At 45.3% G+C, this 12,896-nt stretch overlaps 1 protein-coding gene across 13 annotated transcripts in view; it reads left to right on the plus strand.

Moving 5' to 3' along the window:
- Positions 1 to 12,896, plus strand: part of ADCK1 (aarF domain containing kinase 1) — a 94,721-nt gene that overhangs the window by 59,416 nt on the left and 22,409 nt on the right. For all 13 annotated transcript variants that reach the window (XM_068946679.1, XM_068946676.1, XM_068946683.1 and 10 more), the window contains one exon: positions 10,064 to 10,222. In XM_068946679.1, coding sequence (XP_068802780.1) covers positions 10,064 to 10,222 — 159 coding nt within the window. The remainder of the gene's footprint in view (positions 1 to 10,063; positions 10,223 to 12,896) is intronic.

Raw genomic sequence — 12,896 nt, forward strand, 5'->3', positions numbered from 1 at the left:
TAGAAGCTAGTTCTGAAACATCCTGGCTCTGCTGTTTCCTCTACTGGCTGTGCTGTATGTGCTTGTGCTAGCAAAGATGTTGTATGCGCGCTGCAGGTAATGTCTGGATTCTGCTTTCCCACGGTCCAGCTTGATATGTGCCTTATGTCAAAAGTCTAATGTGCTGTCTCTTGTTTTAAGAGTGTCTTGTGAAACCAGCACCTGGACAAAGGACAGCTGAGTGAAGCTGAACATGGAAGAGGCGTGGTGAAGCTAGCGGAAAATCTGTATAGCTCTGTATAACTCTTGGGCTGCTGAGCTAGTCTGTTAATCTTAGCATCCTGTGTCTCTGGAAGCTAGTAGGACATCTGATAGCTTCACTGGTTAAGAGCATTCATCTTGTTGTGACAGGATGTTAGATTCCAGTCTGGCCATGGCAAACTTTGCTTTTATTGGATTGGATATTGCAGTCTCCTTTTTTCTCTAAATAAAGCCGGTATTAACCAGCTTACATGCTCAGCAGCACAAGTTGCTGGAACCAGCTGGCCTGATTTGTCAGAGTCTGACCTGACTTCTCATTGAACACAGTTGGGTTTGAGATTTCTATCCTGATTATCCAACCTGTCATAAGACTGGTCTTCATTTTCTGAACCCTCGAAGGGCAGCTGTTTCTTACCAGTGCAGTGGGATTGAAGGTTGACATGTGAGGTGCAAGGCCAGAAAAGGCAGGACCCCCTGGAAACTGGGCCTGAGGTGTGGGGTGCTGACTGATCTTGACCTGGGCTAGTGGACAAACATATCTTCTGCTGGCATTCATGCTAGAGTGCCCTATCTCAGCATCACATTCGTGCTCTGGAATTCTGTATTCCTGGAAGCAATAAAACCCCAAGAGGAATGAGGTTGCCATTTCAGCTAGGTTATAATGATAAGCAATATATAAAAGGATTCTGGTTAGGCTTTCAGGGCTTCGGTGAGTTTGTTTTTGGGAGCCATGGGTAAATGACTCCCGTTTCAGGGAGAGGAGGAGATCGGGTCCACCTCTCAGATGAGGTCTCAGGACCTCATCAACTCTGTGTGCTCGCTGCTGTTCCTACCTGTTGTTGCTGTCACCAGTGGGATTGGTTTCGATCCAGGATGAATGATATTCTCAGATAGTTTTGTCTTGTCTCAAAGATCTGACTTCACTCAGGAAAATAAATGAAGATACCCAAGTGTGTGCCTGAGCACAGCTTGTTAAGCGGGAGTAAATAGGGACAGAATAAAAGGTGCTTTTTCTCAGAGTATCACTCTGTAAGAATTAAAGGTGCTGCTGCAAGTAATGACTGATACCTGTTGCTGTACAGCTCAGTGGATGGCTGAGATGAAAGAGAGGGTGGCTGCATGTAGACTTTCCCACTGCTTTTCAAGGCAGAAGAGACCACAGGAAGAGGATGGCAGGTGGGCAGAATAGGGAGTAGGCAAGATCCTGGGTGCTGGGCAGTAGATGGATGGGTCTACTTTAGTCTCCAGATGATGGGATAAAAGGCTCTTGCTTTTGCAAAGTTCTTATTCTATAACATTCATGCCTTTGTGAGTAGGAAGTGCCATTGATAGGATCCCAAAGGGATATTCTCAATGGTGTAGCTGGTAGTGGTCTGCAGAGTACCAAAGTGATGCAAGATAGAAAGGACGGGGAAAGATGAACTTCATACTTAAGCTGGTTCAAAGCCCTTTCCCAGAAAAGCCAATGGCTTGGTTCAGGCTGATCAGTACAGAGTATTGCATATAACCATGGCAGGAGGGAATTGCTTAGGAGGACCCTAAGCATTCGGGCCATTCCCTCCATGGTTTTTCCCCTGGAAGGTAACCTATTTCTGCAGCTGGGACTGGTGCCAGTCAAGCTGTGCAAAGCGTGCACTGACCTGATGAACACGTCCGCCTTGTTTTGTTTTCATCAGAAAGCACCGTTTCTGATACTGCATTTGTTGCTATTGGAATGTGTGTGTGGGTGTAGGGGGAAGTTTAATAGTGTATCATTGCAGGCTGTATCTGCAGTAGCACCAAATGGGGTCAGGTCATAGACCTCAGCTGTGGCATATGATTATCATACAGTTAAATTATTAGCACGTGCTTTGTGCTGATTTTGGTGTAAGTCAACAACCATTCTTCTAAGCAATTACCTTACAGGGTAAGGAAATTATCTTGAAGTCTGGTAGGACTGGGAGATACCTATGCAGTAAACATCCAAGACATGCCAGTGCTGGGTTAGGGGAGAGGTAGGGATATTCTCAAGCTGGTGAATAATAACAGTGATAAAGAAGCTATCCTGTGTCAGCTGGACACTTGCAGCTTTTTCACTTTGTACTATCACCTCCTTAGACTAGGCACAGAAGGGCTGAGCTTAGGTGGGGCTTCTTGCCTCGTCTAAATTGTCATGCCTCCCCTGAAGTCGGTGCTTCTTGGATGAGAGACCTCTCTATAGCATTTAAAGTTTATGGAAAACACTGCTGCTGACTTAGTAGATAGTGCTCTTTCCTTGGGTCACTGCACAGCCGTAGCAGGTTGCAAAGGGCAGTATGCTAGCCAAGGTGCCCTGTTTCATGTCAGTTTTAAAAGTGGAGGTCCTTATTTTACATAACAAACTAATACGGCCAAGCTTCTCTGATACAGCCCTGGTTTTGTGATGTTGCCATGCAGTTTTAGCAGTGATTAGACAAATTGGCTGTGATCATCATGCCAGGACCAAGCAAATGCTTACCATCACCAGATAAGGTTATATGTGTGTAGCTGTATGTTTAATAACCTCTGTATACATATCATACAGATAGGTTTTTAAAAGATATTAAAGTCCCGAGAAGTTAGAAGAGGGCAGATTTATAGCTGACTGGGCAGCCCTAATTCTGTCCACCTTTGTGTGACCACTGTGACATGGTATGGCCCAACATCATGCAGAAAATTAGGGAGAGCCAAAGTTAGAGCTCAGCTCTTCTGAATTTTATGCTGGCAGCTTAAGGCATATCATATCTCCCCTTGAAATGTATTGCATTACTTTCCCATCCCATGCACTGAACGAAGTAGGGATTTTGTGGAGTAAATCGTATATAATTGTTTCACTGCATCAGAATACACGCACGTTCCTTTTTACCTGCATTTCATTCTGATGCAGTATATACCTGTATGTACATACACAGGTGTGTATGTAATATGAACACCATGGAATTCATTTGGACGAAAGCCCCTATTCTGTATATATCTACAATATTATTTAAAAAATTGAGTTAATAAATACATGCTCTTGACAGATGTGTTTAGGACTCATCAGTTAAGCTTGGCGTTCATTAGTGGGGGAGAGGTCCAATCAGATTTCACTGACTCAAAAAAGCCTTCTATAAATTGTGGGCTGTTCGTTCTGACGTTTGATAAATTATTCTTCATAATCCGTTGTCTGCTGCGATAAATCTAATCTTTCAGTTTTTGCTGTCTTAATAATTCTTGGAGCAACACTGTGACATTTTGTTTTTGTAGAGGGGATAGAAGGGCTGGAACAATGGAAAAAAAAATCCTTATTTGGTGTCTGGGAAGTAGATGTCTCTACTCCAAAGTATCATTTTCTCATGCCTAGAACTCGGGTCTTGCAGACTTGCAGGGATCAGTGATTCCACGGTGCCATGGATAGTTATGTATTTGTTCTTGAAAAGGTGATCAGGCTAGAATGAGGTTCACATCCTTTGGACCCAGTCCAGGAAAGGCATTCAGAATTTTGAAAGTAGGTAGGGTCCTAGTGTCAGCAGAGAGAGTTCCAGAAGTTCTTGCAGCCACAAGCCTTAGAAATGTGTTATCAGACCTAGAGCTAAGTACAGGCAAACTGTGGGTATGCAGCAAGTTTCAATTGTTCTGTCATATGAAATAGAGGGGACACAGTACTAGGCAGTGCTAACATGGCAGCTGCAGGCCCAAAGCTTCTATGGGAAACCTGCTCTGTTCCCAAAGTGAAATGTGTTGGTCTGTTCTCCAGAAAGTCCACAAATCTCACTATCACAGCTCTGCTGGGCTGTCTCAGCTGGGAGGCCGCAGACAGCACAAGCCGAGTGTAAATCTCAGAAGGCTCCTGCAGACTGAGCTCGCTGACTGCAGCAGGTTGCTGTCCGTGGTGCCATGATTCTGAGGGGAGTTTTCAGGGGTGCTTTCTCTGTCAGGAATGGAAAAAACAGATGAATTGAGTCACCTTGTGAAGGCAATTCCAGCTTGGAGAACCACAGCACAAGGAGATGTGCAGAATTTACTTACCCTCATCATGTTCTTGCTGCCAAATTCCTCCATGGACCTTTCTCCTAAGTCAGTGATCCCTCTTGTCTTGAATGGATTTTATACATGCTTCCCCATGTGCCTCTTCCTGTACTGCTGCATGGCATCAAAATGCTAGAAGCCTGCTGGCAGTTTCTGGCCATCCCAACACAGCACTGTCATCATAGGAGCGCTGTTGCGTCATTGCCTGGGATGACTATCCTGGAGGCAAAAAGCTCAAGTTAATCCTACATTGCCTAGTCTGAAGCAGCAAGGCATCTCACAGATTGCTATCTCTAAATACCAAATATAAAGACCTGGGAGCAAATTATGCTGTACTGTGATCAGAAGAGGGGATCTGCTGTGAAATCGTGGTGGAGGCTTTGAATGTTGAAGTTTGCTTTTCACTGACAGAGGAATAGCATTATCTCTGCTAGTCCCCTGTTTGTGAATGGTTTTGAGCAGCTGTGGTGGGTGAAGCTTTGGAGCACAGGGAAGTACCTGGAGATGGCCTCTGTGTGCTGGAGGTCCTCATCTCCTGCCACGTATTTTCTGGATGTGCCAGGCCCTGGCAGAGTCTGGCATGTGGCTCTCTTCATTCTGGACCCCACTTCTGGCATATTTACTGTGCTTTTGGTAACAGAAGCAACCTTATTATCTGAAAGTTGTGCGATAGGCATTTCATGAAGACACACTTTTACCAGGGCTCAAGGCTTACCCTGGAGACTGGGCCGTCTCCAGCTGTGCTTCCCCCATAGCCTCCGTGCTCTCAGTAACTTACAGGATCTGTCAGTAACTTTCCACCATGTCAAACTGCAGCCAAGTCCCAGGCTAGCAGCGGGAGAAGCAACTCCTCCATTTTCCATCCTCCTGTCATTGAGACTAGTCAGTCTGGTGGGAAGAACTGCTGAAGAACATAAGGATGGCTGTACTGATAAGATCAAAAGCTGAAGCCACTCTATCTCCAACTGTAGCCGGCACTGGCTGAGAGGCAAGGGCTATAAAAGCATGGCAGACTTCCTGGTATGATCTTCCAGCTTCCATTGATCTGATCATTAGAGATTTCCTGGGCCAGAGATTGTATCGTGGTGTTTAATAACTTGTGATGGATTTTCTTCATTGATTCGTCTGATTGTTTTTTGAATCCACCCACGCTTCTGGCATTCACAACATCCTGTGGCAGTGAGTTCCACAGCTTAATTAGTGGGTGGAAAAAAATATTTCTTTTTGCTTGTTTTAATCCTGCTACCTGCTAATTTTGTGCACTAATAGACAATTTGCTGCTTCCGAGTTCTTCTGTGGAGTGAATGAGCATTTCCAATCACAATCTCCGTGGCAGAAGTGATTTTATAGATCTCTGTGACATTCCCTCCTCGTTGTCTCTCTTTCTAGGCTGAAGAGTCCTTTGAAGTCCTTGAAAACATTTGAAGGCAGTCTTGAAATGCTTTGGTGAAGGACTCTCTTCCCCTGGAAATGTTGAGCGTTTGAAAGTATCCTCAGTGACCCATCTGTACTGGACTGGTTCAGCTTGGCAGAGTTGGGGGAAGGTTGTCTGTAAGTGGATGTGGAAAACCAGAATTTTCAAGACCCTTTTGGCTACTGTTGGAAACCTTCTGGATAGGACCCATAAATGCAAAGTATTCTCATTTTGACCCCATAGTGGCGTCATTCTGGCTGCTCCATGTAAAGGGTCTGGAGAACCATGCTGGAATTTGAACTTTTGCTACAGCACATGGGTGTAAAAAGGCTGGGATTAAGAGGCGATACATTTAAAAGGAAATTAACTAGCAAGACATGCACATTTAACATATATGGTTTGGAGACAAAGGCACCAGGCTGGAATTCAGGATATGGGTTAAATCCCAGCTCTGCCAAAGACTCCTCAGAACATGCTGGTCCGGTCACATACGGCAACGCTCTCAGAAAGGGCTTGGATTTAGGAGCTGAAATCGTACTGACGTCCAGTAATTTCCTGAGTGTTTAAGGATAGGATCCTCAAAAATACTGAGGCGTTCTGATGCTTGGCACTGCAACATCTCTAAGAGCTAGCGTGCTCCCCAGAACTCAGGCAGAGCAGTGTGTGCTTGGGGAAGGCACTTCAGCACGCGAGGAGGCCTCTAGGTGAAAACCTGGGACACCAGGGACATGTGAGTTTGTATGAGGCTGTGCACCTTGTACAGTGGCACTCCAGGCTTAATGAGGGTCTCTGGGTGCAACCTCAGTGCAAATACGTACTAATAAATGTCTGAGTAGATCCTGGAAGAGGCTTTTATATCATCTACCTGAGGTGTGAATACTAATACCAACAATCATGAAAAGATTTTGCATATTTTAAATTAAGAGCCTTATTCTTTAGAATTAAGGAAGCAAGGCTGTTTTTCCAACCACTGAAATGCAATGACACGTGCATTTGCTGGTTGAGCACAAGCCCGATGGGGATCTGGATAAACAGAAGGCTGATGAGGGAAACCACCACGTGCAGGGATGCTGCTCACCTGTGCAGCTGTAAACCTGCAGCTGGCTGCCCAGCTCATTTGAAAGAGCAGACCTAAAGTTCATTTTCTCTCTTCTAAACCTTTATTAAACCTGCCTGGAAACTGAACTTATTTCATCTCCTGCCAGAATTACAGATGGTAATAGCCACTTTGATAAGGCCCCCTGAGACCAGCTGTGTCCTGAAAGAACCGTGGGAGTCCCTGAAGTGCCACGTCAGGTGGGCTCCGAGATTGCCCTAGACCTTTGCTTGCTAATTATCCATCCTGGAAGTGACGGATGCGGTTTTTGTTAAGGGTGCTTATTAGCTGAGTGCACGTGAGCCATAGAAGCCTCCAGCCTGCTGTCTCTGAAGGACTCCTCCAAGAACTCCTTGCCTCTTTGAAATGGGTGCAGTGGCCTCCCCTTGGGAAGAACAGCTTGGATCCTTCCTCTCTGACAGGCAGTGCCGGGGGGCCTGGCTCACCCCCTTGCCGCAGGGCAGGCTGCTTCCGTGTCAGACAGTCTCTTACTCACTTTTGCCTCTCTGGGACACGCGATCTGAGCAGCCCTTGCACTGGCAGGAGCGCTAGCTGCCTCCAGCTTGCTGCAAAAGCACAATTTCATAATGAATGAGGGTGATATGTTAAGTGGGGGTCCTGGAGCTTAGTGGTAATGGTGCTGCTGCTTTATCTCAGCCGCACACCTGCTCACGTAATGGCCCGACTGTGATGTGCTCCCTCCCCCGTATGCGCACTCTATCCTTCTGCCCCTTGAGAGGCCATCAATTCTCTGGCCCTGTTGCAGTCCTTGCCCTTACTGTCCTAGCCTGGAGCCTGTGGGTATGCACAGATTCCCCTTTGAATTCTAGCAGGACTACTGGACTAGCTCCAGTTGCCATGACCTCTATCCTGGCTTCCTTGTCCTGATTAACAAGTTTTAAAATGAAATCTGTCTGCCTAAGAGATTTTCAAGAGACAGCTTTTCTCAGATGATGTTTCCTGAGCAAACTTAGCCACAAAAAGAGTATTATATGTATTATTCCTGCCAGAAGGAATATGTGTAACTTTTTTTTTTTTCCTGCATGCGTTCAGTGCTGGTGAAAATGGTTGAATTAACAGTGTAGGCAATTAAAAGCTTTTGCAATCACAAAGCAGGTGGAGTTCATCCCATTTATATGCTACCTTACTGTAAATGTACCTTACAGAGAACTCAGGCTACTGAACTCCCAACCCTGTGCTTTGACCATTGGAGGAGGTTACCACCCTTACAATGGGTAGTGTAGCAATTTTGGCTGGTACGTTGGTCTCTACAGACCTGCCCGCAATTTTGGCTGGTACGTTGGTCTCTACAGACCTGCCCTATAATACGATAATGTAGGGCAGTAGAGGAGATGAAGAGAGCCCCGGTTTGACCTCATGTGGCAAGTTCTCTGTTTGCAAATTCCCTTTCCTTATGGGACTGTGTAGCCCAGCATGCTCCTGGCCACCTTAACAGGTTCTCTCGTCATGTAACAAACGTCACGTGAAGGTAAAAGTCCCTGTGCCTTGAACACATGTCCTCTGAACCATCTGTCATCCTACAAGTGTTTCTTCCTTTATATTAATCTGAAAACAGAATCTCCAAATCAAGTGAACTGAGAAAAGAGGAAAGAAAGAGAGAAGGGGAAGAGAGAAAAACTTTGATTTTTTTCTCTTGAGACAGGAATGTCAATAGGTTTGAATCATGGACCTGCTGTAATTAAAAAACACATAACTAGTCATTTTTAAATGCAGTTGTTTTACCTAATTGATTTTGCTGCCAGGACCAAATTGAATTAAATAAATAAATAAAAGGCACCATGGTAGTGAATTACTGGAGGCAGCTGAGTCTCTCTTGGAATCTAATTGCTGCAAATGCTCCAGTTGGTTGTAGTAATAGTTCTGTGTGGAACGGACTAGGAGGGAAGGGGTAGGGTGGAGTGGGAGGGGGCACATTGCTTGGCAGCTGCAGGAGGGAACGGGCTTCTCCTTGTATAGTATTTTTCCTCCCTGTCAGCAAAAAGAATATTTGTTTAATGCTTTGCATGAAGGCTCAGCTTAGAAGGGCTTTATTCATATTTAATTACTAGCTTGCTGCAACTCTCATCCTGAATTACCTTTTAAAAATCAGTTTATAAAAATGCACTGACTTTCTTTCTTGTTTGTTGCTGCATAAGGTACAGGTTTCTCAGTTGCTCCCCTGAAATTGATACAACTGAGGGAGAAGGGTGGGACAGGTTCCCCTTTTGCCTTTTCTGGGTACCCAGAGCTTGCCTGCACCATGCTCTGGAGAGTAGAAGAGAAGTCCCTCGAGTAGTGTTATGTGCACTAGCTCCGTGCCAAAGCAACACTGCTGTGTTGGCAGTGCCTTTGAGCTAATTAGCTATGCTGAGAGGCCTGGCTAATTAGCTGGGGTGATATCACACTGCTGTGGTTATAGTATTCCCAGGACCCAAGCTGCCTGGGGCTGCACAGAGCGTCTTTAGCGAGGTACTACGCTATGCAGAGCAGACTTGCTTTTGACCATCTCCCATCACCTCTGCCAAGTCTATCTAGGTTGTGTTCCCTGGGCATCCCCCTGATGAATCTTCTTCCTGATCTGCAGCTTTCCCTGTAGTCTAGTCCTCAGTTTCACACCCAGGGCTGCTAATGCTTCCCTCTCCTGCTCACAAAGTGCTTTGCTATATCCAGCTGGTGCTTTTTCTAAGCTGAATATACTGGTCACCCTCACTCAAGGAGTGAGAAAGCCCATCACGTGAAACATGTTTTCAGGCCAAGGCTCTAGAAGCGCCAACTGCAATTCTAGACACCCCTCAGGCAATCCAGCCCTCACCGTTGCTCCCAGTCATGTATTGGCTTTCACCAAGTGAGCTGGCTGATGCTGTACTGCAGGAGACTATACACTGTCAGGTGTTCAGGAGGTGATGGTGGGTGGCATTAAAAACGTGCAATAGAATTGCATGGAAAGGGTCAGCTATCAGCTGCACCCAGTAAACAGCCAGGAGTGCTGACCATAACTGCTCCACCAGGCATCAGGGCAGCCTGGAGGGGCAACTCACGTTCTGTCTGGCTGCTTCACATCCCAGATGAAATGTGCTGTTGGCTCTCTGTCACAGATTTCTATAACCACAGTATCTCCAGGGCACTTCCATGCGTGGCAGGCTTCACTAGGAGGCCAAGCAGTGACAAGGCTCAGAGAGGGGGACAGGGGAAGGATGGAAGGGCCTCGCCTGCCCAGCTTTGGCATATGTTGTCCCTGGCCTGTGAGCAGGGGTTTCCTTAGGACAATCTCTGGGACTCTAAGCTGACACCTCTTTTTCTTCTGACAGATCAAAGAGCTCTTTGCGAGTTTTGAGGACACTCCCTTGGGAGCAGCATCACTAGCCCAGGTACACAAGGCAGTGCTGCAGGATGGAAGGACAGTGGCAGTGAAAGTCCAGCACCCAAAGGTCCAAGCTCAGAGCTCCAAGGATATTTTGCTGATGGAGGTAAAACTACCTGATGACTTTGACTTACAGAGTAATTGCCATGCCAACAAGTTGGGGGCCGCATTCACCCATGGTGTAAGCAGGCATAATAACACTGACATCTGGTCACAGTGACCTGGATCCTGTAGCCTTGAAACCTCCCCAGAGATAAATGCTGGCTTGCAAGAATAATAAAGAAAATTGGTGAGGTTTGCAGTGGGGGAGGGATGTGTGATTGGAGAGACTGGAATGGAGAGCTGCAGGGGTGGAGAGACAAGAAAGCAAGAAGGTGAGAGTAGAGGAGGACAAGAGAGAGAACTAAATATGAGAGACGTAAGAGTAAGTCCATATAGAGTCCTGAAGTCTGTCTGCTGGCCGTATGCCCATTAACTGTTGGATTTAACTGATCTCAGCTCCCCTTCCAGTCAGAGCTGTGTGATCGAGGAAGAATTATTCCCCAAGATCAGCATGTTTTTCAGTTTAGTTCCAATATGGATTCAGCAGCGGCTGAAGTTGCTGTGATACCATTTTGGTTCTTGATCAGTTCCTTACTGCTGAGCTGTTTCATACTGGAAAAAAGGATGCTGAAATATGGAGAGGGTTATGTGACAGGGACAGACAAGCAAACGAGTGATTCATCTGGGAAAAAGTTTCAGTGCCTGTCTCCTGTTCCTATCCTGGATGGTGAGTACCACTCATGTTCCTAGTGCAGTGCTGTAGCTTCTCCCAAACTTCTGAAATCTAGCATATGGGAGAGAGGAGCAGGAGAAAAGCTCTAGCACTGCCCTGCATTGGTAGGGGCAAGGGAACAGGAAATAAAGAGATTGGGCTGAGGTGGAGGAGAGGAGAAGTATTAGGTCTGTAAATAGTAACGCTTTTAGTCCTCTTAGTAAGCCTGTATCTGTATGTATAGCACCAATATACAGTAATATACACATCCTTTGGCAAACAAGAATGTCCATGGGAATAAAGAGGGGAAGATCACACTCAGGAGGTCTGATAAGCTTTTGGAGGGTCCTGCTGATGCAGTGAAACACGGCTCTCCATTACAGGGGATAAAGATACCAATGATCCTGCCAGCCCCCTTTCAGAGGAGCATGTAAATAGAGCTCCTTTAGGCAGCTAAAACTACTTGCTCTGAGTATTCCTGGCCAGTCTGCAAAGCAGGACAGCCTCCCAGGAGTTTGTGTTGCTGTGGTAGGGGAGGCAATGACATGATACTTCACTATAGACCGGGTCAGGTACAAGCAATCCCAGTACTGAAGGATTCCCAGCTAGATCACATCATTTTTTAGCTGAACAGTTATTTTGAATCAGTAGTCAAATATATTTTGGGATTCAGCAAAGATATCCCAGTAGCATTTCTGTTTCAGTTCTGATTTGTGAATAGATAACTGTTTGAATTGGCTCTGGGTGCAGCTGTAGGTTTGGATTTGATTCAGGTCCTTTCCAGGATTGATTGTGGTGGTCTGTGTGATGATTTTGCTTTTATGTAGTCACACAGGTCATCACATGTACAGCAGTTCTCAGCAGGCTTACGACATCCTTCAGTCTTGCTCAGGCCAAGACAGCAGAAACTGAGCAGTCAAGGAAGGACGTTGAGCAAAGGTGATGACAGACTGTGAGACCAGGGCAAAAAAAGGATTGTGAATGAATGAGCCAAGATCCAGATTTTTCTTGTGATTTTTGCCCTTTTAACAGTGAGTGTCACAAGGAAGCCCCCTCCCCCTTCCATGTTACTGTGATTGCTGGCTATATTGTTAAAAGACATTTAAACAAATAATTTTACAATGATTCCTGCCCTTTCTATTTTTAGAAGAGTCCTGGTGGGAAACTTGAAACCGGAACAGTGTATCTCCTTTTGGCAATGTATTATTTTCCTTCCTTTGCAGTCTAGTTTGTCAGAGTACACACAGTTACAGGAAAGTAGCTTACAAACATGACACATGCTGTCTTGTTTTTAAAGGGTCTCTTGTGGAGTGTTGGCTTATATGCATCACTGTATCCTTGTGTGGTGCTATTTTTGTGTAGACTGCATTTAAAGACAGATTATGTCCACTGAGCTTCTGGTCCTTTAAGAACCAAATAGACATTCCAGGTAGGAGGTTAATTTAATTATTGATTGAAGTGGTGTTCTTCAAAGGCTAGTGGGAGGAGTCTGAATGGGAAAAGCTAGACGAAAAATCTTAATTTTACTTGAGGTTTCATACCATCAGCGCTGACTCCTTAAAAGTCAGAACAGCACCCAGTACCTCTAGAGAGAGATCCCTCCCTGCTCTTCTTATATCAATATTTATTTCAGGACAGTATTTTAGACAGGTGTCAGAAAAGGGACAGGCCAAATAGTCGTTAAGTATGTCCCTGCTGATGTTTAAGGTGGCAAACTGATTCAAAAGAACATGTAAAGAAAGCAGAAAAAAAGTATGAGTTTTCTCACATCAAGCACCAATGAAATAATCCTGCAGCCCTAAGAGGTTTACGTACATGTTCATGAAAATCACTGGTTACATTTAATTTGGGTGACATAATTTTGAAAGGATTTATGGCTCGAGATGTAATAGGAGAAAAATCATTCAATAGTGTCTGGAACCTGATGACTGCATTTTTAAAGGAACATTGGGTTTGGAACTGACATTTAGATAAGAGAAGAAGAGATGGAGTGGAGAATAAATGTTTTCAAGTAGCTGAACAGGAG

This window comes from Struthio camelus, chromosome 5, assembly GCF_040807025.1.
Source record: "Struthio camelus isolate bStrCam1 chromosome 5, bStrCam1.hap1, whole genome shotgun sequence".
NCBI classification, from domain to species: domain Eukaryota; kingdom Metazoa; phylum Chordata; class Aves; order Struthioniformes; family Struthionidae; genus Struthio; species Struthio camelus.